Source organism: Gymnoscopelus microlampas (genome assembly GCF_963454915.1).
Source record: "Gymnoscopelus microlampas genome assembly, chromosome: 21".
Classification (NCBI taxonomy): Eukaryota; Metazoa; Chordata; class Actinopteri; order Myctophiformes; family Myctophidae; genus Gymnoscopelus; species Gymnoscopelus microlampas.
Window position 1 is genome coordinate 36,544,810 of NC_139958.1, and position 25,935 is coordinate 36,570,744.

General features: G+C 43.8%; 1 protein-coding gene across 1 annotated transcript; it reads right to left on the reverse strand.

Moving 5' to 3' along the window:
* Window positions 1-70: 70 nt before the first annotated feature.
* LOC311037039 (uncharacterized protein) lies at window positions 71-25,671 on the reverse strand. Its single transcript, XM_084046096.1, has 14 exons — window positions 25,598-25,671; window positions 21,210-21,497; window positions 19,251-20,902; window positions 18,430-18,864; window positions 15,534-15,573; window positions 14,631-14,776; window positions 13,643-13,675; window positions 12,148-12,234; window positions 10,679-10,882; window positions 9,471-9,650; window positions 8,208-8,420; window positions 6,613-6,732; window positions 3,230-3,370; window positions 71-959 (listed from the first exon to the last, which is right to left on the reverse strand). The coding sequence occupies exons 2-14, from the start codon at window positions 21,415-21,417 to the stop codon at window positions 888-890; spliced, it is 3,531 nt and encodes a 1,176-aa protein (XP_083902222.1). The 5' UTR covers window positions 21,418-21,497; window positions 25,598-25,671; the 3' UTR covers window positions 71-887.
* Between the last annotated feature and the right edge of the window lie 264 nt (window positions 25,672-25,935).

Here is a 25,935-nt window from a genome sequence, read left to right on the forward strand (position 1 = left end):
TGAATTTTGGGAGAATGATACCAAATCAAGGAGAAATGACAATTAAGGAGTCCTCAAGGAGATTGAAATCGGGGAGGGTTTGCAGCCGTGCTCAAACAATACATGGAATATCTTCTCGCGCAAAGGTTTGCCAGGGAATCGGGGGCTGCGGGGTGAAACGCATTTTAGCAAATTAAATGAAAACATTGTATGTAACGCAGGACTTTGAGCGAACCAAAATCAGCGCTTTGCAAAACAAGCTTGAGAATCGCCGGGCCGCTTAACACCCAACTAATGCAAAGCGTACCAAGGCCAATTTATGTTCACATTGTGAAAATCAAATAGACCAGGAAGGTTTCAGAGGTTGTTTGGCATGTTTGCATGTGCACAAAAATGCAGCGTCATCGGTCATCAGAGTTCACTTGAGGTGTAAATCTATGTACACGTAGACAGTAGACATACCCCAAAAGAGGCAATTTGTAGGTCCGTTTTTGTTCAATTACATTCAATTAATATAACTATTTAAATGAAACAAACAAACAAAAAGTATTTACTCTATTAGCCACCTAAATATGCACAATATAACTCACTGTTGTCTTTGGTTATACATGATAAAACATGAACACTCCGCCTGGTGAAATAACCTGCATCGTACTGTAGCTCTACCGTACATGTTCACACGATGACATTCTGTACAGATTAAGGCAAGTCAGTGCTGATGAGATCAACGTGAACGTGTGTCATATCAAACAAGATACAGAAAACGGGTCATTTTGTTTCTCATCAAATCGAATTGGTAATGGATCAAATTAAACAGGATTCAAACCGCTGTCTTGAGGGAGACCAATGGAACCATTTTGTACTACAGGTACAGTAAGTGAACAGGGAGGCTGTTACTGTGTGAGTGGTCAGATGTACACAGGATGCTCTTGTGCTGTCAGCAGACGGTACATGGCTGCAGGCATGGTCTTCATGTGGATCTGGAGAAAAGGTATAAACGCAATATGAATGTATTCCGAGCACCAAGATTTCCCATGCATTCGTGCAAATAAAGTCTGTTCTATTCCATTCTGATTCATGAACCGCAACAGACTACTGACTCCTTGAAGTAGAGTCCCTTAACCCATTAAGGCCTGATATGAGGTTCCGATTCTACAAATGTCTTCTAAATCCCAACAGTATTCTGAACAAACGTATGTTTCTATATCAGTGGTGCTCAAACTTTTTCATGTCAAGGACCCCCAAAAATTATATGTATTTGGCCGCCGAGCCCCATCTCAAAATATTTTGTTCCAGGGACCCCTAGAAGCAAAGATTTGAGTTACAAAATGTTCGCTTTAAAACAATATAATATTCAAAGATTTGCACACATTTTCACGATTTTTCAAAAATAGCAGATCTACAAGATCGTAGCGCGGCACTCGGTGCCATGCTATGAGCTTGTATATCTGCTATTTTTGAATAGCCAAAGTGTAAAATCATGCTTTTTTAGCTCAAAACAAAAAGTGACGCAGATGCGTTCCAGGTCTCAATGGATAACCTCTCAACAAAGTTGGTTGTACAGTATAAGTATAAGGCAGAACATCTTTATAACTTAAGGTCAGACAACTCTTGGATTGAATTAAAACTGTTTTAATTGAGGCTAAAATATTTGAGCATAGATATCTGCTGCATAGTTTGGCCTCAGGGCTCTGTCTCTATTCATTCCCTGTAAGCATGAAACGTTTATAATTAAGTGATACGCCCAATAGATATTACAGAGGGAATACATACAAAGGGAAATATAGAAACAGAGCCCACAGGTGGATGCCGGGGAGGCGGTGGGATTGCAAAACTTCATAGGGCAGCACAGTGAGCAGAGAGGAGGAGGCAGAGCAAGAAATGATCAGGTTTAACCCATTAACATTGGGAACGCATCTGTGCCATTTCTTTGGCTATTCAAAAATAGCAGATATACAAGCTCATAGCGCGGCACTCGGTGCCGGAATCCCGGGTGGTCCCCAGCTAAATGATGGAGTTGGTAACCAAATGGCCCCTTATATATTATATATTTAACTTTTGAGAGCGTAAAATGAAACCAAATGGACCCTTACGGGTCCATTTGGTTTCATTTTACGCTCTCAAGAGTAAAATTATTGTTAAACATCTGCATTATTTAATTAAAGAATTGTTATTTTGATTGCCTGTCATCTCTCCTATTGGTACCAACATCAATACAGCATGGAATATTCTATATAGTCTTGGGTCTGAGAGTCTAAATCTCATCAAATGGTGGTCCGTGGCTCAAATGCCGAATAAATAATGGACCTTGATATGAAAAGGGTTGTAAACCACTGGTCTATGCAGTTAAGTAACCAGCAGAGAGGAAAAGTAGCAGTCCTCTTGGGTCTCCATTGGCGTTGAACCATTGACGTAAGTAATTGACTGTTTTCCATCATGCCAGTTCAAAGGACGGAGGTTGGAAATGATTATGTGACATGTTGGCTAAAGCAGTGAGTGCAGCCACAGTGGTTCTGGAGTTTGGGTGAATGTGATTCTGATCACTGCTGAGAGCAGCTCTTGAGGACTGGCTCTGGTAGTGGTTTGGCAATGGCATGGATCTCCAACTGACAATCCTAGTGACATATACTACTGTAGTAGGCTACTTTCTCATGAAATGCAAACCCAGTTTCTATGTAAATAATTTCTACGTAGATGAGAACTTTAGTCTGTAACTCAAATGTCGTATTCATTTTACTTAAGCATAAAACATTTTGTAAGAATAGACATGGGTGTACTTTTTTTCTTCACAAATGGTACATTTTTGGCAGAAAATAAATGTAATGACCATCATTTATTAAACAAACTGACTTGAATTCGATATTCTAAAAACAACTTAAAGCCTGATTTGTAGCGCATTGGGGTCATAACTGCTTGTAATTTGGCTATTTTCTGCACACGAGACAAGCGCTCAACCAATTATAAATGAATAGTCTAACGTCTCTGTCAGGTGGAAACCTCATATGTCCAAAACTCGGTCACTTTTCAGGATTCAAATTCAAAAATAGCAAAGGTAGTAGATCTACAAGCTCAAAACTGTTGCTGCGCGCCATGTTTCGAGCTTGTAGATCTGCTACTTTGGATGCTTTCGTGTGACGCTGTAGTATGATCAAGTGCAGGGGATTAATTTACAAAAAAAACACAAAAAGTTAAATTATGGAGGACGTAAGAGGTTTCTGCCCGACAGCAACGATAACTAGGACGGTCCTACCTCTCCCACGGCGTTGGACAGTATGTGGACGATCTTCTCGTGGGGCGTGGCCACCACACTCTGGCTGTTGATCTCTATGATGCGGTGACCCACACGAACCCCTCCTCTCTCTGCAATCCCTCCTCTCATTAAACTACAGATCTGTGGGAAAAAACACAAAGGGCTTACTCACAAGCCTTCACTGTAATAAACAACTTCTGGTATAGACAAAAGTTACAAGTAGACCAATGATGTATACTACTGTAGCACTGTATTGTATAGTGCAGTGGTTCTCAAACTTTTTCATGTCAAGGACCCCCAAAGTTACACTTATTAGCCCGCGGACCCCCATTTGAAAAGATAAGCCAGGGACCCCAATAAGAGAAGGTTTTTACCGCTCTCTAGCAGTGATTCTCAACCATTTTAATTTCAAGGACCCCCAGTTTGACATGCATTAGGCTACGGACCCCCATTTAATGGCATTCATACCTCTGGGACCCCAATTCATATTGTAAAATCAATGTTAGTTTAACTCTGAGAGTGTACAAATGGAACCAAATGGACCCGTTAGGGTCCATTTGGTTCCATTTGTACACTCTCAGAGTTACAGACTCATAAGGGTCCATTTGGTCCCTGTCCATCATTTAGCTGGGGACCCCCTGGAACCCCCTCAGGTACCCCTGGGGGTCCCCGGACCCCACTTTGAGAACCAACGGTATAGTGTATGTGTGTGTGTGTGTGTGTGTGTGCGTGTGTGCGTGTGTGCGTGTGCGTGTACGTGTGCGCGTGCGTGCGTGCGCATGTGCGTGTGTGGTAAATCTGCTTTATTGAGACGGTGGACAATGGAGAGAAATCAAAAAATATTTCAGATTCCTATTTCCTTAATTTGTTGTTTGACTGGATGAATAGACACAGCAGGCCACCAAGCCAAGATGGTGCCTGACAGTACTTGAATACACATAATACAGTATGTTAACTGAGTGTGCAAGTCAGTAAGTTGTAAAACAAGTCTACAGTATGTAGCAAATGCCAAGACTGACATCATGTGACTCACTTCCCTGTTAAGATACACAGTATGAGAGCATTTTAGTATCTATTGAACAGCAAACATATTGTCGTGTTGTGACCAATCCACTTATTTGAAGTGAGAGTTAAAAAGCATGTTCAAGTTGAAATATACTGCACTTCAGTCAGACACTTTCGTCAAGATAACCCATTCATTGCAATGATATTGCATTAACTTTGGCAGTATGACGCCTGCTCCTGTGATAGTACAGATTAAGCTGCGCAAGCATGACTGTGACTGAACTTGAGGAACAGCCTGATTGCCATGATTGCTTGAATTCTTGCGATGCTCCATACTGTTGTTGTTTCTTCATTTGAACTTTAATTGATGGTGAGGTTGAGAGGAATGTAGAGTGCAAAAAATTAAACCAAATGGACTTGTAAAGGACGTTAAAATAATACTCAGGTTTTTACTGTGTAATTCTACCAAGCAACGTATAACTACAAGTGCAATTTGCTGTCGACAAGTTGTCTTTTTCTGTGTGTGTGCGTCTCTCTCAGTATATTATATTCCAACCCAATTATTATTTAACATTGTATTATTGTAAAGCCCTGTTAAAACACATTTTCGGTATCACTGTGAAATAGTGCATTCTATTGTTTTATTTTCAGAATACTCATGGTTTAATATAACTTCACATATGTATTAACTAATGTAAGTGTTTTGTATTGATAGTGTCTCCTTGTGTCTAAACCAATCTGGGACACGTTAGATTGTGGGGGAGGGGTACCTCATCAGCAAGCGTGGTTTCAGGTGGGGGGTATTTGTACCTGGGGTTTTCCCCTTTGAAGTCAGTTGAGGAGAAGTCTTCAGAGAGACAGGTCGCGGCCATTGTGATATCTGTGTTTGTACATGTCCAGTGAATATTTGGCGACTTAAATACTTTTGTATTGGCCCAAATACTGGTCAACTGTTTTATCAGAGCCTTCACGTTTATGCGCCTGTGAATTGCATTTGTATTATTTGTTTTCAGTCAGTATTTTCGGTCATACTGCAGCAGCAGTTTGTTTTGACAATTCAGATAAAACTTCGCAGTTTATGCGTGATCCGAGACAATTGAAATTAAATCACGAAGACGTCCACGAAGCTGTAAATGCGAAGCGAGTCAAGCGACCTGTGTGGAACTGTGAAAAACATTCAGTGATGGTCAGCAGTGTTGCGTAGTAGCTGTTTGTCTCGGCGGAACCGCCATCACCGCGTGGAAGGACAGCGTTTCCCCCCCCAGCGCCCGGCTGGAGAGGTTTGCCCTGCGGGCTCGTTCAGAGGATCTCACCGCTCACGTTCAGTGGAGAGTGGCTTGAGTACAGCGTGAGTCGTTTACAAGTGTTTCGTGAGTACTGACAAAAGACAGTGGAGTACAATATTGCTTGCTAAAAGAAGGAAGGACTATGATATTGCTTACTCATTCATCTATGTGCACCAACTGGGCCCCAACGAATTAGAAATCCAAGCGCTTGGTTATATAGGTTGAACTGAGGTATTTGGGTTTTACTGGAATATTCCAATGCGTCCGTTATAGTTTTTTTTTTCCTTTTTGGGGTGTTTGATTATTTTGTTTACTGGAAGTTGCCTGTACATTTAAGCAGAGGTTTTGGTATTTAAAAGAAAACATTGTGAAGTTCTCTGTTCTGATATTGACCCACCAGTGAGGATAAGGGTTTGTTTTATTTTATTTTTGTCAAATACTGTTAGAGGTATTTTTCTTGGTTAACCAAATAATTGTTGTTGCCTAGGTGAACAAATTTGAAGGTTACTTATTGCAGTGCTTATTCTAAACTGCACACACACACACACACACACACACACACACACACACACACACACACACACACACACACACACACACACACACACACACACACACACACACACACACACACACACACACTTACACAGTCAAACAATAATAAACCTTTTTGATGGTTATATATAAAAAGGTGTTGAACTGTGTTGTCTGTTTGGTCAGAGGTTTTCATATACATTCTTCAAATAAGTTTTCTGGGGAAGTACAGGATATACCATAACAGTTGGTGTAGTATTTCTGCAGTGGAGGCACCGCGCTGTTTAATTATTATTCATTGCATCACTACCAATGCAAAGGTAAAACGTTACTGGGTCAATTTTACCATTTCAGGCAGTGCCAGTCAGGAAGTGTTAGTGAATCCACCATCAGCCACTAAGAACTCAGGATCCTGTTTGACTGTTAATGGAGTGTAGCCATAGGTTGTTCAGCAGGCATACAGTAAGGCTCATTTAGATATTGTTTATGCCATTCTTGCAGTCAACAATAGGGTTACATTATTATATTTCAGTAGCGTTCTATGATACCGATACTCACAATGCCGTTCTGTACGCTAAAGCCCAGCTGGTATCTGAGGTCAGGTCTGCGGATGAGCACCATGGTGACAGGAGGACACCGCACTATGTTCAGCTTGATCCTGGCCTGTGATTTCAGACCCTGAGGGGAGGCAGACAGAACTAGACTTGAATATCATCACTGTCGGGTGGAAACCTTGTACGTACAAAACTTATATATATATATATATTTTCAAATACTGAAGACGCGTTGTGAGCTTGTAGATCTGCTATTCTTCTGTGACACTCTTGTATGATGAAGGAAGATTCATTTACGAAAAACACATACAAATGTGTACAAGGTTTCTGCAACAGGCAGACACCTTGTATCCTTTATATACTTGGACATAAATCGACACAAGAATTTCGTAGGATATGAAGAATTTAATTCACAAATGCTAAATTTAATAACTATAAATAATAACTATACATTACAAAAATGCTATGTCATTCAATTTGTCTAAAAGAACCCAATTCTAGCCTGTGTGACCTTTGTTATATAAATAGTAAATATTTTGAATGGTGGATTTTATACAATATAAATATCCTCACTTCACTTAATAGAATCAGAATAAACTTTATTCCCACGATAACAGGAGTAAAATAGTGGGTGAAATGGTTTTTTTGTGCAGAGTTCTCAACATTGTAGATACAGAAAGAGTTAGAATAGGGAAAGAAATAGATAAGAATGGAAGACATAACAGAACAGGTCAATAACAGGAAGGCTGGCACAGACAAATCAATGTCTGTAACACTGGATGATTGTGGCTACATTGGCCAACAGCTGTAATAAAATAAAGAAACAAAGAAGAGTGTGGACTTCCTACAGCAGTGGTTCTCAAACATTTTCATGTCAAGGACCCCAAATTGACCCCCATTTGAAAAGATATGCCAGGGACCCCCATAAGAGAAGATTTTTACGGCTCTAGCAGTGATTCTCATTTCTCAACCATTTTAATTTCAAGGACCCCCAGTTTGACATGCATTATTAGGCTACGGACCCCCATTTAATGGCATTTCTGTCTCTGGGACCCCAAGTTATATTGTAGAATCAATGTTAATTTAACTCTGAGAGTGTACAAATGGAACCAAATTGATCCATTTGGTTCCATTTGTACACTCTCTGAGTTACAGACCCATAAGGGTCCATTTGGTTCCTAACTACCTATCCTTTCGCTGGGGACCCCCTGGAACTCCCTCAAGGACCCCTGGGGGTCCCCGGACCCCACTTTGAGAACCAATGTCCTACAGTAGGTCTGTCTTATAGATGTTTTGATGGACAGATCCAAGCTTTGACTGAAACTGGCTGCAGGAATTAGCCACGTGTTTCCATCTAGAGGTGCACATGAGCCATGTGTTTTGCTGTGTTTCAGCCTAAAGTTGATTGTTGTTTTTTGTGGACTTTTTTTGTGTTATCCTTTTAGCCCAAATGTATGACTGTACCTCGTGTCTATTAAAGTATTCAATCAATCAACCAATCAATCAAACTGGATACATTTACAGCCTCATTACAATAGTTTTGCGCTTATCCTGGCCCAACTAACTGAACAAAACCCCAAAAAGAAGTGCGCCGTGTACCTTGATGATGCTCTGACAGGTGCTGAGGGGCAGGCCGACCAGACTGGTCCCGTTGACCGTCATGATCTGGTCTCCGATATTCAGTCTGCCGGACTTCTCTGCCGGCCCGGCGTGCATCATGCTAGCGATGATGACCGTCGGCAGGATGGAGCCCCAGCCCGACTCCACTATCACCACGCCTAGCATCTCCCCTTTCTGCTTCTCTATGTAAACCTGCAGAGGAACAGCACATGGGAACCAGTGTTGACTTTGACAGCAAATTTTGATTTAGTTTTAGTCATAGTCTTTTGAATAAAATTCCGTTTTGTTTTAGTCATATTTTAGTCACCTGAAATGTTTTACTTTTAGTCTAGTTTTAGTTGACTAATTATCATAAGATTTTAGAAATAAATCTTATTTTTAATAAATACATTTTAGTCGACCAAATCAACTGTAGATTTAGTCGACTAAAATGTATTTTTGGGGGGCCGTGATGCCATCGAAATGGCCGATTTTCACTTAGCTGCATGCCGAAAGTAGCAGGTCTACAAGCTCACAACTCGTGCACCCATGATGACTTGGTTCTTAGTGTTTTGGTTCTACTGGATCTCCACTAATCCCTCCAAAACATTTTAGTCTAGTTTTTATTTGTTGACGAAATTGTCAGTATATTTAGTCACTGTTTGAGTCATCATAGCTTAGTTTTTATTTCGTTTTCGTCAGTGAAAAAAGGTAGTCATCATAGTTTTAGTCGACGAAATCAACACTGGATGGGAACTGACCAGAGGTTCTTCTCACTATTAACCGCTTAAAACTACATATGCTGTACTTTTGTTGACTGGGATCCCCCAGGGCTCTATTGTAGGTCCACTGGTATTTCCCTCTACACCACATCTCTGCCGAAAATATCCAATCTACCAGCTGACAGCGTGTCGCGTTGCGATGCTTTGTGAGCTTGTAGCCAGGCTAATTTCGCAGAATGTTCACCCCAATAGGGATGCTAGCGTTCATGTGGTTAAAGCGGCACTATGTCAAAAAAAAATTAATGAATAAAAGAAGCAGATCGACGAGCTCAAAATGCATCGCTTCGCACAGCGTTTCGAGCTTCCGGATCTGCTACTTTAGATGCTTTTGTGTGACGCTGTGGTATGATCAAGTAGGGCGTTAATTTACGCAAGAAAACCCCAAAAAATAGAACATGGAGATGGAGGTTTCTGCTCCGACTGCGACGATATTATAAAGAAACAGTGTTTTTTCTGTGTTTACGGTATCACGTGCGCTCACATCTTTGCAGTTCTCCGACTTGGAGAAGTGGATGAGGTCATCGTTGTACATGTCCTGAGTGTTGAGCAGGTCGCTGTACTCCCTCTGACTCAGGTCCTCTGGGTCAATGCCGTTGGCCCGCAGGAACTCCTGGTAGGCAACACTGAACGCCTGTCCTATAGACTGAGCTATCAGCTGAGCCTGGTAGGTAGGTAGGTAGGTAGGTAGGTAGGTAGGTAGGTAGGTAGGTAGGTAGGTCGGTAGATAGACAGACAGACATTTAGATACATTTGTTATTGTAACTTATTACACGGCTTGGTTGAATGCTCGATTCTGATTGGTCAGTCATCGGTCATTATGTCTGGATAATGACCGATGAGCTCAATAACGGACCGCTGTCTAATCAGAGACTCAGAACACCTGCTCATATCAACCTGCGCTGCTTGATTTTATGCTTTATCCAACATGACAGCCATGTAAACAAACAACCAATGTCATTTACAACTAAACGTTGCTCTCAAGAATGTTTTTGAAAACATTTGAAGTGAGAAATAGACGATGCAATAACCGAAAAGTCATTCTATTTGATCCACTACACTTCCTTGTTTATCGTGGCGCAACAACGGGGGAATACCAAAACGCTCGCCCCAAAACATAGTCGCCCCGGGGCAAATCCGGCGGTATTACAGGCAAATCGGCAGTAAATAGAATGGGGGGCGAGTGTGTTTTGGGGCGATTAACCACCTCGGCTTCGCCTCGGTGGTTAATCACCCTGTCGGGCTTTAAATTTCAATAATGACTACCACCCCATGCATTATCCCTTGCTTAACCCATTCAATCCATCTACAAATGTCTTCTAAACAGTTTTCTGAAAACGGTATATGTTGCTGTAATCAGTGGTTCTCAAACTTTTTCATGTCAAGGACCACCCAAAAGGATATTTATTTGGTCGCGGATGCTCCCCATCTCAAAATATTTTGTTCCAGGGACCCCCCCAGAAGCAAAGGTTTGAGTTACAAATGTTAGCTTTAAAATATATATATATATATTCAAAGATTTGCACACATGTTCACGATGTTTCTAAAATATCAGATCTACTGCTGTTTTTGAATAGCCAAAGTATAAAAGAATGGCTATGGCTCAAATCTGAAATGACACAGATGCGTTCCCGGATTGAATGGGTTAAGATGAACAAATGACATCACAGCAACAACACAAACAATACTCACATCCTCGGACTCAAAGACATGACAGACCATCCTGTACTGGCGTCTGTCGTCGTGGGCCATGGTGGCGTGCTCCTCCGTGGCGTTGTCCAGGTTGTCCTGGGCACTCCTGGACCGTACCATCTTGCCCCTGGCCATCAGCACCACCATGTTGCCAATGTCTGCTATGTAGGATATGGTCCTCAGAGGCAGGTCCATCATGGACTCCTGTTCAACAGGAAGGAAGCCATGGGAATGACAAGGGGTGAGAAGTAGAGTTCTCAACAGACCTGAGAAGTAAGGCCCGGCCCTAACTGGGCCCTAACTGTGCCCTAACTTGGTCCGGCCCGAATAATTACCACAATTTCAGGCCCAAAACCCCGAAAGAGAAGAAAAAAAGGTCGCCAGTAAGCTCAAATTATAGCAGAGTGAGAGAACGAACATGGCAAAATGGCATTCATGATGCATCTTTTTATACTGGCATAATTGTATTGCTGTTGTGATAAGATGAATACAAATAATTGATAACAAAAAAAAATAGTTGGTGAAATGGCAACTTCACATGTTCAGCTGTTCATAAAACCTTTTTTTTTCATGGAAACGCCGGGTCGCGTAGGGTCGGGTTTGGGCAGAATTTGAGAAGCACGTGTGCTTCTTCATTCTCCTCATTCTCATCCTTCCTGGCTAGTTCTTCCAAGAACTACACTCTGACTGTGTCACAGTCTCAGACTGTGCCTGTCTACGTGTTGTATTTCTATGTTGTGTTCTAGTTGTTCTGGTTCTATGTTGTCTTCTCCAGCTGTATCTCATGTGTAATCAGCCCTCATGTGTATATAAGTCTTGTTCCCCAGTCGGTGCTTGTCGGATCATTGTTTGTGTCACATCCTCTGTCTGTATGTTTGACTGTAATAAAATCCCAATCTTGGGTTTTGAACACTACTCTGCCTGGCTGTCTGCATTTGGGTCCTCACAACCACCAGATTGTGACAGACTGGCAAAGAGTGAAATGAAACCATAGCAATGGCAACACAATAAATGACTTAAAAATGAACTAACTAACTATGTACCAACTAACTAACTATCTACCAATCCCTTACAAGCTTACTGTTCAAGGTGAACAATCTCTCAATGTAGCTGCAATGTTGATGTGTGTGCATGTAAACTGTAATGCACAAAACATGAGCATTTATTTCACAACATGAACATTTTCAGTGTGCCAATTCCACCATATTTCTTTTTAGTATCATTCTTAATACATTCATCTGTTAATACTTTGACTGCACACATCCCCGGGTATGGACTAGCAGTGTTAATCATACAAACGCATATGATTTCCATGCAAGCGTATCAAACAAGTGACCTACTGTATATGTTACGGGAAGGGAGTCCTCTCATCACAAGGCCCCCCGTTTCTAAGTTATATCTATGGTCCTTAAGAAGGCTAAGCCACAAGGAAAGGCGTGCGTTGTAGAAGGTCCACAATGTTCTTGTACCTGAGTGTCTGCGTTGAGCACTTTGATCCTCTGTGTGGACATGAAGAGGTCCACTTCAGCAGAGGAGGGAACCTCTCCGTCAGGACTCTATACAGACATACAGAGAGTGGAGCACAGTAACATTTAACCTCTTAAACCCTATATCGTGGCTGTCGGGCAGAAACCTCTTATCTCCATATTCTAACTTTTTGTGTTTTTTTTCTCGTAAATGAATGCCCTACTTGATCATACTACAGCGTCACATAAAAGTATCAAAAGTAGCAGAACCACAAGCTCGAGGTGCGGAGCGGCGCGTTTTGAGCTTGTGGATCTGCTACTTTTGATACTTTTGAATTTGAATCCTGAAAAATAACAGTTTTGGACACCTGACAGAGACGACATACTGTTGTACCTTTTTGTCCATATGCAGTAGGTACGCTAGATTATTCCCTCTACACCAAATCTCTTCTACAAGTTGAGTGGGATCCCTCAGGGCTTTATACTAGGTGTATCTATCTACACGCCTACGACCTGTCGCGTTGCAACAGGTTGTGAGCTTGCAGATCAGCTATTTTCACGTTCGCCCCCAAATGTGATGCTCAAGTGGTTAACAAATAGAGAGGAGTATGAGTATTAGGGTGCACATCATTCAACAGCTGTCTTAAATTAAGTAGTCAACTACAGTAAAACATAACTTACATAATCTTTAAGGAACAGACATTTAGGTCAGACATTTTCAAAATAGGATTAAAGAAAACGATGCAAATGATTTAAGAAATAATTAAACAGTTTTGTGATAAATACTGAGGGGTGTAACGATACAGTAGCATCGATGCATCGATTTTAATTTCAACGATCCAACTACAGTATATCGATATGCAAACAGCAACATATCGCATCGTTTGACTTTGTATCGCATCGAATCGTTTTGCAATGCAAATAATCGATTGTATCGATACTAAGTACTTGTGCATTGTATTTAGCCATTTTAAGAAGAAAAAAGAGAAAGAGGGGTTTAATTACTTTTCCATTCCATATCGCAACACTTGGTTTATCGATAAATGTGTGTAATCTCTGTGCTCATGTCAAGGTACAAGTTTGTCCATAATATGGACAAACTCGCACCTTGACATGAGCACAGAGAGTTTGTGTTCAAATACAATATCCATGTACTTGCCAGAGAATCACTGTTTACTTATTCATATCCATAATAACACATTTTCACACAGATTTATTTTTTGTGCTAAATAGTTACTGTATCGATTTGAAATCATTGAATCGTATCGTATCGTCATGAATGAACCAATATCGTCCATGTATCATCAACCATTTATCGTGATGCGCATCGTATCGCTGTTAAAATGAATCGTTATGCTACCAATCTAGCCAGCCAGTGCAGTGTACGTACCCCATGGCATGAATACACATATTTCAGTATGCAAAGCACCTCATTTGCATAAATAGGAACTTTATTGTCGACATTTAGGCAAAGACAGAGCATCCAAAGTTATCTTACCTTTTTCCTGTTTTTCGCTTGCTTCTGAGCAGCCTGCGAGACGTACAACAGACCGACCCAGAGAGAGCGAGGGGGGAGAGAGACAGAGGGAGAGAGAGAGAGAGAAAGTGAAAGAGAGGGAGTGGAGAGAGAGAGAGGGGGGGGGGGGGCATAGAGTGGGAGAGAGAGGGAGAGAGCGCAATCAATGCAACACTTGAAATTAAGTTCTGGGTGGGAGGACAAAACAGGATTGGCTAAGTCACTAGAGACAATCTCCATCCAAAATGTCATATTGTGTGTGTGTGTGTGTGTGTGTGTGTGTGTGTGTGTGTGTGTGTGTGTGTGTGTGTGTGTGTGTGTGTGTGTGTGTGTGTGTGTGTGTGTGTGTGTGTGTGTGAGTGTGAGTGTATGTGTGCGCGCGTGCTTGTGAGTGAGTCACTGTCTATCACAGTTGTGATAGACAGTGCCAGAGGCTCGTGAAGCAAACATCATCAAAAGTTTCCCCTTCATCAGCGTGACACAAGTCACCCTGTAGACACAGACATGCTGCATGTGTTATTATCACCGCATGTCTCCCTTACTAGTCTGTTGTTGTGCTTACTGTGACCTGCGGGCGTGCTGTGCAAAACATCACGACTACACAGCAACATCCTCAGTGTTAACCATTTAAATCACTAAATATACGTATAACAAAAGATATCGCTTCTGTCGGGCAGAAACCTCTTATCTCCATATTTTAACTTTTTGTGTGTCGTAAAGTAACGCCCTACTTGATCGTACTACAGCGTTACACAAAAGTATCAAAGTAGGAGATGTACAAGCTCGAAACACGAATCCTGAAAATTAACAGTTTTGGACATGAGGTTTCCACCCGACCGAGACGATATAAATGCATGGCCTTTTCCTCTGATACACAGTATCAGCAATATAGTCATTTGAACTCCTGGAAAAGTTGTGACAAGATCGAGGGCCAATACTTTTCATTCACCAAGTTAGGATTTATTCTCACCCGGACTCGGCTCATAGCTTCCTGGGCTTGTTGCATGCGGGCGGCCTTAGTGGGCGTTCTCTCCGACAGTAAGTGGGTGGAGCCGAGATAGCTGGCAGCAAAGATGATGCCATCAATCAGGTCATCGGGATCACATGGTCCAGGGACTGCAAATGCCAAACACGCATAGGGTGATAACGGTAAATAAATGGTAAATGTTGCATTTATGTACCGTAGAACCTTTCTTCAAAGCGCTATACAATGAACAATACATTCACGGTGCTCCACTTTTTTACTTCTGTAAACCTGTGCACCAGTGCGTACATTCAGTGGCCCTCATTTATCAATGGAACGTACAAGCCAGCTTAAATTCGAGCCCAGGAATGAGCTTCACGCCCACGTGGGATTTATCAAGCAATCATAGAGAGGCAATCCTAGCGCACAAATCATGTGAGATTTGATAAATGGCTGAAACGGTCCGTCATTTAGATAACACAACCTTAAATATTAACGTTAATGTGCCGCGTTAATGAGAGATAGCTAGGCAACTAATAAATGCACTGATCAATAGATGGGAGATGAGTACCAATGGTGCATCACTAGAGTTTATTACTGTGGTATCGATGTAACCACTTAAGTCCTACATATTTTGTGTGAAAAAATTGCAAAAATACCCGATCTACAAGCTTAAAAGATAGCAGGTGTACAAGCTCGCAACACGTTGCCATGCGACGTGTTGCGAGCTTGTACACCTGCTATTTTTGCTTTTTTGTGAAAACTTCACTCCAAAATAGGGATGCCATACACAATGAAATAAAAGGATGAACGAATACATCATAAAGGCTGTAGAAAATAATCCAAATCAGTTCAAAATGTATGAAAGTGGAGGTGAACTGGAAGATTTATGCATGTGATGTCACTCACCATCTACATATGTGGGAAATGTGGGCAGAGATCTGCGAATCTGAGGAGAGAAGAATACAAATATAATGTGTCTATTGTCTCAGTGAACTTAACATGTTATTCATGTCCAAGTGCAAAATGGTTGGTATCAACTCAAAGTCAAGTCAAACACATCATGGCCAAAACTCAAGAGGCTAATACAGACAACAAGATGATGAGTTGCTGCAATGTCGAGGAGTCAAAACCCAATACTTTGACGCTTTTATACAGTACTTGTATAATAGGATGTAAAATTAAAGATTTTTTAAGTCTAAAAGTCCTGCTAGTGGACCCACATTGCAAACCAAGGCTCTCGCAGTAGTATAGGCTGCATAACTGTAGACCTCTACGCCAGCCGCCTGGGCATGGTTCTTGTATTCTTGTATATGTTTTACTGAGGCTAGGAATAAGTTTATGTTTAGGTATAGTTTTAATAAGTTTAGGAATAAGGTTAGGTTTAGGCACAGTTATACTGAGGTTAAGTCTAGTGTGACGGTTCCCTGTATAGTAGTAGGCCTATGTTATATGTCACTCTTAGGTTGTATGGTTTAAAGTTGCGTTGTATTCATTTCTGTTTCTCATTGGTTCCTAGGACTTGGGGAGCAGTGAGATATGTTGGCAATCAGCCAGATTGGCGTGCACCTGGGCCCGGGTGTCGACGCCCTATAAAAGCCTGCCTCCCCAGTCTTCTTTCCCTCCTTCAGTTCATTTGCTTTTGCTCCTCAACCCAGCTACACCTCTTTCTCCCACATTTATGTTCACACATACAACACCCACACACACTACACAATCCACTCATGCATACACGCATTACACTACTGACTTTACTGATTTCCACACCTCATCTGTTCATTCATGATTTATTCGTTCATTTTGATTACTTAAATAAACACTATATTCTTTGTAAACTGCGTCTCCCCTGTGTTTTTGTTGTGTTCCCTGGTCCCCCTAGGCCAGGGTCATAACAAAATGGGGGCTCGTTCCGTAAAAGTTTAGAGTGTGCAGTAAGTTTGGTGAGTCAAGTGACTTGCCCTTCTGCATTTGTTTGCTGCGACGCAGGTGTCAATTGGCCAAATTGGCAGTTGAAGGGCTCGTTTGCGCCGTGGTTTTTTGAGAGGAGTGTTATTTGGCAGGATTATTCCGGGGATTCCCTTGTCCGGTTGATTCAACGGTCCGGTGAGTAGAGACAAAGCGTTGTTACATGCTTGTTTTTGTCTGGACTTTGTTTGGGAGATGCAGTTCATTTCTTTGGTTTGAATTTAATCTGTTTAATCTGTTTAGATTTTGATAAGTTACAGATTTGATTAAGTTTCTACGGGGGGAGTTTTTTCCTGGTATTTGTGCTGCTAAGTTTAAACAAAAAAAAAAAAAAGTTACCTGGCTGGTTTTTGTTTCAGTATTGTATGAGTGTCCCTGTTAGGTGCGATTTAGTTACTGGGTTAAAAGATTAGGTCGCAGGGTTAGGCCGGGGGGTGGTTTAGGTGCAAGGTGCGGCTGTAGCGGGTGTGTACCGGTGCGTGCACATTCCGTCTCGGGGGCACAGCTAAGGGCTGGACGTAGGTCGCCAGTTCCTGGTTGCTTTTCCTACCCCTTGGTATGAGCTAGGCCTTTGCGGTGGCCTTCAGTGCATAAATACCTTCCGCAAACCGGCATGAAGACGGGTGGAGTTAGTTTGGGGATTAAATAGAGCAGAGGGGCACTTGTATTTTGTTTTGTGTACCAGCTGGGTGGCTAACTTAGCGCACATTAGCCAGGATGTGTACCCTAGAAGCATTTTTGGGTTCTCCTTCGGAGGAACTGTTACTTCAGTGCACCAAAGACCAGTTACTTAAAATAGCAGAGCATTTTAAGATTAAAATTGAGGCAGGTGACAAGAAATTAAAGGAGACCTTAGTGGCAGTGTTAAGAGTACATTTATTTGAAACTAATTTGTTAAAGGAATATGAAGAGCCACAAAAGACTTCTCCGATCCAGTCAGATACAGCAGCGGTGCTGCCTTTACCTGTAGCAATGCCAGGGTTGACGTTCGAACCAGCAAAAGGAGTTAATGGAACTTCAGATGGAACAAATTAGGTTGCAAGCAAATTTGCAAGCGGAGAAGGACAAAGTGAGGCTAGACACGCAATATGCAATAGAAAAAATGAAACAGCAAACTGAACAGGCTAAACAGCAAACTGAACAGGCAAAAGTGCAAGTAGAGCAGTGCAGGTTAGACTTGATAAGGGACGGTAAGATTTCAGCTGATGCAATAGTATCTACAGAACCTGCAGGACAGTCCATGGGGGAGTTTAATGTGAATGGAAATATACGTTTGGTGCCCAAGTTTTCTGAACGTGACCCTGAGGCATTCTTTACAATGTTTGAGCGCGTGGCCGACGTACGGAAATGGCCTGACTCTGCGCGCACGTTGATGTTACAATGCGTATTAACAGGCAGAGCGCAAGAGGTTTATTCGGCTATGAGTGTTGCCGACAGTCAAAAATACTCTATGGTTAAAGAGGCGGTGCTTAAGTCGTTCGAGCTCGTCCCCGAGGCGTACCGACAGCGGTTCAGATCTTGGAAAAAACATGACAAACAGAGTCATTTGGAGTTTGCACGTGATTTGACGACCTACTTTAACAGGTCCCCCTAGGCCAGGGTCATAACACTAGGAATAAGGTTAGGTTTAGGCACAGTTTTACTAAGGTTAAGTTTAGGAATAAGGTTAGGTTTAATCATAGTTTTACTGAGGTTACGTCTAGGAATAAGGTTAGGTTTAGGCCTAGTTTTACTGAGGTTAAGCTGAGGAATACCTGGTGGCGACCGTTCTGAGGACGCCGGATATGACCATGTCCAACTATGTTGTTGTACCGACCGTTCTTGTATTCATTGTACTTACCTCTACAGCAGAGGGTTGCTGTGGCACTGGTGCTGACTGTGGCTGTAGCTGTTGATGCTGATGTGGTGGAGGTGGGTGCTGATATTGCTGATGTTGAAGTTGCTCATGTTGCTGCTGTTGTTGACGATGCTGCTGTTGCTGTTGACGTGGATCATGTTGCTGACGTGGCTGCGGTTGCTGTTGCTGATGTTGATGCTGCTGATTAGGCAGTGAGTTTGCATGTGGTGGCTGCGTGTACGGGCGTGGGGGCCTCGCAGAGTCCCTCTGCTGCGGCGGGTGGCCTTGGTGGTGGTGCTGATTCTGCGGGTGATACTGTTGGTGTTGATGAACTCTGGACGTCTCGGCCTTGACCGGACTGACAGGCTCCTGGGACGGAGCTGGGGTGTAGTGAGATGGTGACTCGGACACTGATTGAGAGGGGGACGGAGAAACGGGCTGAGAGAGAGAGAGAGAGGGGGGGGGGACAATAAAAGGGAAACACGATCAGTATTATTTTTGTATGCATGCAATCAGTCATCGTACTGTCTACTTTCCTTGTAGCATAATCAATACAACAATGCAGACATAAAATGCTAAAAGACTACCTTCACGTGGTAAATGAAATTGTTGAATAATCCGTTCTGTTCATTCAATTTACTACTATTTTTTGTTGGCTTTTTTAACTCCTTTTTTACCTTTACTTTCTTTTATTGACAGAATATTTTTTTAAATGTTCAAAAAGTGTGAAAGTATAAAATAGGGCTTAAGTGTTTAATCGACTATGAAAATATATTTGTCAGCTGCAGCGCTATGTAAATGGTCAGTTCAGAGGTCATACTCACACTGTGATGCTGTGTGCTTGCATCCTCCTGCCTCATCACCCAGACGGGCTCTATAGGTTGGTCGGGGGTGTATGGAGAGCGTACGGTCTTAGTCTTTACCTCTTCTATGGCCTCCTTAATGTCTTTAATAGCCAGACTGATGGCATCCCCATCAGAGCCCTTTACACACTCCTCCCCGGAGAGACCCACCCTGGCCTGCTCACCCTGGGCCTCTTCGTGCGTTTGCCCAGGGACCGTCCCGAAGATGCTGGGGGTTCCATCGACGTCGTCGCTCTCCCCATCAGACTGGCCGTCGTAGTGGTGCAGCCTACAGCCGACGGAGCGCCCTTGCCAAGTAGGGATCGGGTGTGAACCCCGGTCTCTGCCCGGTCTGACAGCGTGTGGGTGACATTCAACTGGGGAAACGGGAGCCCTCTTTAGTACATTCCCCTGTTTGTTTGTCTCCTGGTGCGCCTCACTGGTCTCGGTCCTTCTGGAAGGCCTTCTCCGAGGTTCTCTGAGTAACTCCGGGTAGGAGGTCTTCAGAGGCTCGGGGAAGGAGTCGGGATGTGATTTCACGGAGGGTTCTGCATGCGGCTCGCTGTCGGTTTCAGGGGCCGATTTTTGGTGGGACTCCGTATAAAAGTCTGCATAGGTTTTCGGGTAGGAGTCGGTGTAGGACTTGGACAGCGAACAGGACTCGGAGCTGCCCTCCTCATCGTCTTCGGGTAACGCGTCATTGTCGGGGCCGGGGCTGGGGCTTGAGCCGGGCTCCTGACCGCACCGGTCCAGAAACAGAGTCGTGTCCGGGGACGATGGGGGCGTGGGCGAGCAGAGGGGAGGCGGGCTGTGGAGAGGCCCGTCCATGTTGAGCGACGCGGCGCTCTCCGTGTCCGAACAGAGATCGGTGGCTTCTTCTCCCCGCACCGCGTCACCCTCCGTCAAATACATCTCTTCTTCAGGCTCGTCCTCCCTCTGTTCGGGCACCGCCCCTTCAGCTGCCACCTCATCTTCATTCCTCGTGGGAGCTATTTCCATGTTGCCATGGCTACAATCGGAGTAAGCCGTGGTTGAGCATGAGTCTCCGTCTTCCCCCTGCAAACGTTTCTCCTCCTTCTCCTCCGCCTCCTCCTGCCCATGCTCCTCCGGCTGTTTCTCCTCCTCTCTGCTCTCCTGGTGTGCTTCCTGCACGCAAGAAGAGGGCGGGAGGTCGCTGTGGTTTTGCAGATCCGCAGCTGGGGCGTCGGGCGTGTGCTCTGTGGGTGTGAGCATGGCGACAGGCGTCAGGTTAGGAGACGCCCTGTCCGGCGATTGGTCCGCGAAAGGGCCGTGCGACAAGTGCGGCTGTCGCACCTCGGCCAGACCGCCGCTCTCGTCTCCTTTAGCAGGCGACTGCAGCTGCTGCGGCGACGACGATGGCGCTGGATCCTCCACCTCTCTGGCCGGAGGCCTCTGTCTGTGAACCCGGACCCTGGGGTTGGGGTCGCCCTGGCGGCGATAGCGGGTCACCCCGGGGCGAGGATGCTGGACGGGCCGAGCCTCGGCTTCCGGAGCTCCTCCCTGGTCTTGCCTGGGTGGGACCTGGGCCGGCGACGGCACCTGACCTTGAACCTGACCCTGGATTTGACCTGGTCCCGGGCCTTGTCTCCTGCGGTGCCGCGGCTGCCCTCGACCTGTGGGGTGGCCTGTCACAGTTATCACATAATCGCCTGATAGCAATTATTTGAGCTAATCCCAATGAATTTGCATAATTAATAGAATTGTTTTCCATGTTGGAAAAACTTGTAATTTTTTATTTTTTAGTATTAAATTATTAAGTATATATAGCCTTGTGCAATGTTCATTTTCAAAGCCTGAAAGGCAAACCTAAACGCTTAAAAAAAAAAGCTATTTCTATGTTCCAATGTTCAATGCCAAAAAGACAATTATTCGTATGACATTTGATCGTCAACTAAAATGTCATGATCGTGACAGGCCTACCTGAGGGGGGATGGTGGTGGTGCGGGGCGTGATGATGATGATTGGGCTCTCCGTCCGGGCTGAGCATCTGACAGGGTCTCCAGGACCTCCTGACGGGGGGAGCAGCGTCTCCTGCCGCGGTCCCATTTTGCTGCCTGTTCCTCGGGTTGGCCTTGTGCTCCTCCCCTGTGCCCCCCCCACACCCTTCATCCTGATGCGCGTGGCTCATGGCTGGCGTGTGACCTCCTTCTGACTCTCAGAACATGCTCGCTGTGTCCCCGAGGAAACGCCGCTCATGACATTCTCTGTCTGTGGAAAACGAGGAATAATGCAAACAGAGGAGTGTACAATCACTCGCGGATGTTGAAGGTGAAATGAAGGTCGTCGTAGAGTTCTAATGATTCAAGAGGGTCACGCATGGCAGATAATAACAATCAGATCTGTAATGGTAATAGAAAACATGAATGCTGCTTCTTGTGATTTGTGGTTCACGAAAACATTTAGCAGCATTATTAACATAATTGTTACCGTAACATTAAAGCAACATAATTTGACCAAGATCAATGTTAGCTTGCGTCCCAGTTTTATCTTTGTGCAGCTTTGAAACAATAATTATCATTATCAGCTCAGGTCAAATTTGCTGTATTAGTTCAAGGCTCAACAAGCATCAAAATGAAGGAACAGATTCAGTTACATTTTCAGCAAAGCGGTCCAATACTGTCCCCACAAGAGGGTGCTATAACTCAACTATGCACACCTCTACCAAAGAGCCTTGTGTCCAGGAGAGGAAGCGGATGTGCTTACTTGGCAATCGCCACAAGAGTTAAATCAAAGTTACATTTTAGTACATTTGGTGAATTCAAATGTCATCATTCTTTGTGAAGGCGAGTTCAATTGTAAGACCAGCTTGTTAGCAATAGTCACATTCACTTCCGCAGGTTTTGCTGTTCCTTAAGTGGGTTGATGCTGCGTTCCCATGATTTAGTGAGCTGACAAGCTATACTGTAGCGAGCCAGAGACCCCAAACTCCATCCACCCCCAACACACGCACACGCGCACACACACACACGCACACGCGCACGCACACGCACACACACACACATGCACACACAGCATCAAGTTGGTTATGTACGCTAAACAAAGAAATAGACATAGAGTAGATAGATACTGTATGCGGACTGCCAGGGGAGTGTTTGGATCCATCTGGGTGTTTGTTTTAATCTGATTCACATTCACCCCAGCAGATGGCAGATGGCAAAGTGCAGCCAGAGAGAAAGACAGGAGGAGGAGGAGGAGGAGGAGGAGGAGGAGGAGGAGGAGGAGGGTGCAGCAGCAGTAACGGAGTGGGCGGGACTGGGCTTTCATATTGGACAAGACCTGACAGAATAAGATTTATAGGTTGCTCATCTGAATACTAAATGTCCCCATCTAAGTGATACACATACTGTATGTATCTAAGACAGTGGTTCTCAACCTGTGGTTCGGGACCCCCAGGGTTTTTTTTGGGGGGGGGGTCCCCAGATCATTAGCTTAATTGTTTTCTCACTCAACAGTAAACCAACCAACATACGGTTTAAGTGTATACAGGGTATCTGCACATTTCTAAAGTGACAATTTAACGACTACAGGCTGGGGCGGCAGCTGTCAGCAGCGGGTGTTGAAAGGGAGGAGTAGGGCGGAGGTGCTATGTCCTCCCGGTAGGGGCTCCTTACTGGCAGGTGAGCCGGTGGGAACACAACAGCAGTAGCAACACAGAAATGTGTGGGGATGACTTAATTTTGCAGGAATGACAATGGATACTGAGTGGTTCTCAACCTGTGGTTTAGGACCCTCAGGGGGGTCCCCAGATGATTTTCTTAATGTGCAACATTGTTTTCTCACTCAACAGTAAACAAACCACCATACTGTAATAAGTGTATAGATATATCTGCACATTTCTAAAGTGACAATTTAAGGACTTTTAAGACCTTTTTAATACCGCTAAAATAAAATTAAAGAACAATATACAATAATACAATAAAAACGATACAATAAAAAGTGGCCAAATTGTGAAATATTACCTGAGAAAGAAGCAAAAAAGCAGAAAATATACCTACCAACAAACGCAAGGCGTTGTTAGCATGTAGATCTGATATTTTCAATTGTATTCTCTGGAATAGAGTCAAACGAAATGTAATGCCTCAACTCCTACATTCAAAGTGCTTGTCAGGGTGGGGGGGGGGGGTCCCCAGTTAATTTGTTGGGGGGTCACAGCCTGAAAAGCTTGAGAACCACTGCCCTATGGCCCCACAGATGAATGTACACGGCGGATCCGAGGGTTTAGTCAGGCCACAGATGGCTTGGCTGTGGGGACCAGTGGACAGTCACGCCTGTACGTGACCACTGCACCTCCATCTGCCAGGCTACAGCGAAAGCCACAGGGTGGGGGATTTACTAGCCCATTAACTAAGCTTGATCTTACACTGGTAGACAGTACACACACACACACACACACACACACACACACACACACACACACACACACACACACACACACACACACACACACACACACACACACACACACACACACACACACACACATTTTGGGGCAATTCTAGCCTACGAATGCCCTTTTTACGGATGTGTGCCATTATTCAAATGAAACAAGAAAAACGAAAATAGTTGATCTTCAAACTCTACAACACGTCACAGTGCACACCAGCATATGTGACTATGCTGGTGGTCCTAACAATGTCTGTTTCTCAAATTTCACTGTATATTTGGGGACATTTGGCCTACTCACTCACTCTCACACACACACACACACACACACACACACACACACACACACACACACACACACACACACACACACACACACACACACACACACACACACACACGGTCAATAGGCAATAGGCATATCGGTTACATTGGGTCTATATGTTTATTCTACTACATCATTCCATGGGGACTAATAGAGATCAAACCATAAACAATTGGCTGCATCAGGCAAGTGCTTTTATTATGAAGGCGTAACGGCCTAGTGATGGGATGCGTTTAAATGTATGTCCTGTCGTGTAGCCTAGGACTGACATATTACAAATGACAAGCCTTTACTAGGCTACAACAACACAAAATAATATTTCAATATCGAGCCCCTTGTCGTTTATGCTAGAGCTCAGCCCGCGACGCGACGGAACTGTTCTTGATAACGACTTTTGATGATAAATGAATATTCCCTTGTTGTCGTCACACACCGTAGTACTAGCCTGCTGTAGCCCTGATACATGACTGTCATATCATCAGTCACGAATGAACTTCAGCCTGGTGTTTGCACGTTCTTCTTTTTTGGCCCGTACATCTATATAAACGTTAAAATTTCAAATATGAAGTGCTTAACTCATAGCTATTGATGTTAAAAGTATGTACGGGTCCTCAGAAGTACCTGTATATTCCGTATTGTTCAATAAAAAAGTATTTTAATACGATCAGTGGCCATTTTCTTCGTATTTTCTCCAATTGCTTTCAACGACTTAACCCTATCGGTTGGAAGGTGTATTGCACTCTGATACATTATAACACTATTAAAGAAATGGCCGCCGATCGGATTAAAATGCTTTTTATTGTACAATACGGAATATACAGGTACTTTTGAGAACCCGTATATAATTCTAACATCTGTGGCCATGGGGTAATCACTTTATATTTGAAATTTGACCGCTTATGTAGATGTACAGGCCAAAAAGGGAAAAAAAGCAAACACCAGGTTGAAGTTCATCTATGACGGCCGTCTTGGTCGGCAGGATACATTTCATCCGCACCCGCCTTGTTCTGACTGTCACCCATATATTCCAACGCGGGACAGCCTGCACAGCCCTGGCTGTAGTGGGGAGCTGCACGTAGCCTATCTATAGGCCTGAGAATGCATCCGTTTCATGATCACATTGACAAAACGGACAGAACGAGGGTCACCTGTCTGTCTGTCTGTCTGTCTGTCTGTCTGTCTGTCTGTCTGTCTGTCTGTCTGTCTGTCTGTGTCTATGTCTAAACAGTCCGTTTAGACATAGACAGGCTGTTATTGAAAGCCCTTTTCCACTATGAGAGGATGAGATCCTCCAGATTAAAGCTCCAGTCCGCAGGTGTCCAGTGCCACCAGTGAGCGACACAGTCAGTCAATACAAACGACACAGCCTGGGATCAAAAAAAGACCATCATAGATGTATTTTATCGAGCCTGACTTTTACTTTCGTATCGAGGTATAAAAAATGTAAAAATCGATCAAATACATCTTATGATAGTCTTGATCCGAGGCTACAAACGATACACACAAACACACACACACATGGGTGTTTATAATTCCCCCGTCGCATCTTTAGACATAAATCCCAATAAACGACAGCTGACATCATTCGGATTCCTCTTACCTGCCTGGCTGTGTGTCAGTGGAATAAAGGGGTGGGTCGCGTCCACATCCACATCATCTCCATCTTTTCGTGTGGGTCGGGTCCCCCGTACCCCCCCCCCACACAGGCCCCCACCCACCCACTTGTATGGATTAGACCGGAGCGCTCCTCCTCGGCTCCTCCTCCCTCCAGTGTCGTGACATCAGAGCGGATTATGCGCTCGATTTACAGTCCGTCCGTACGACGGTGTCGAATGCCGAAAATAGCCGATCTACAAGCTCACAAAGCATCAACAATGCTTTGTGAGCTTAAAGATCGTTTATTTTGGCTGTGTATAGTAGCAGCCTGCTGGTGATGCA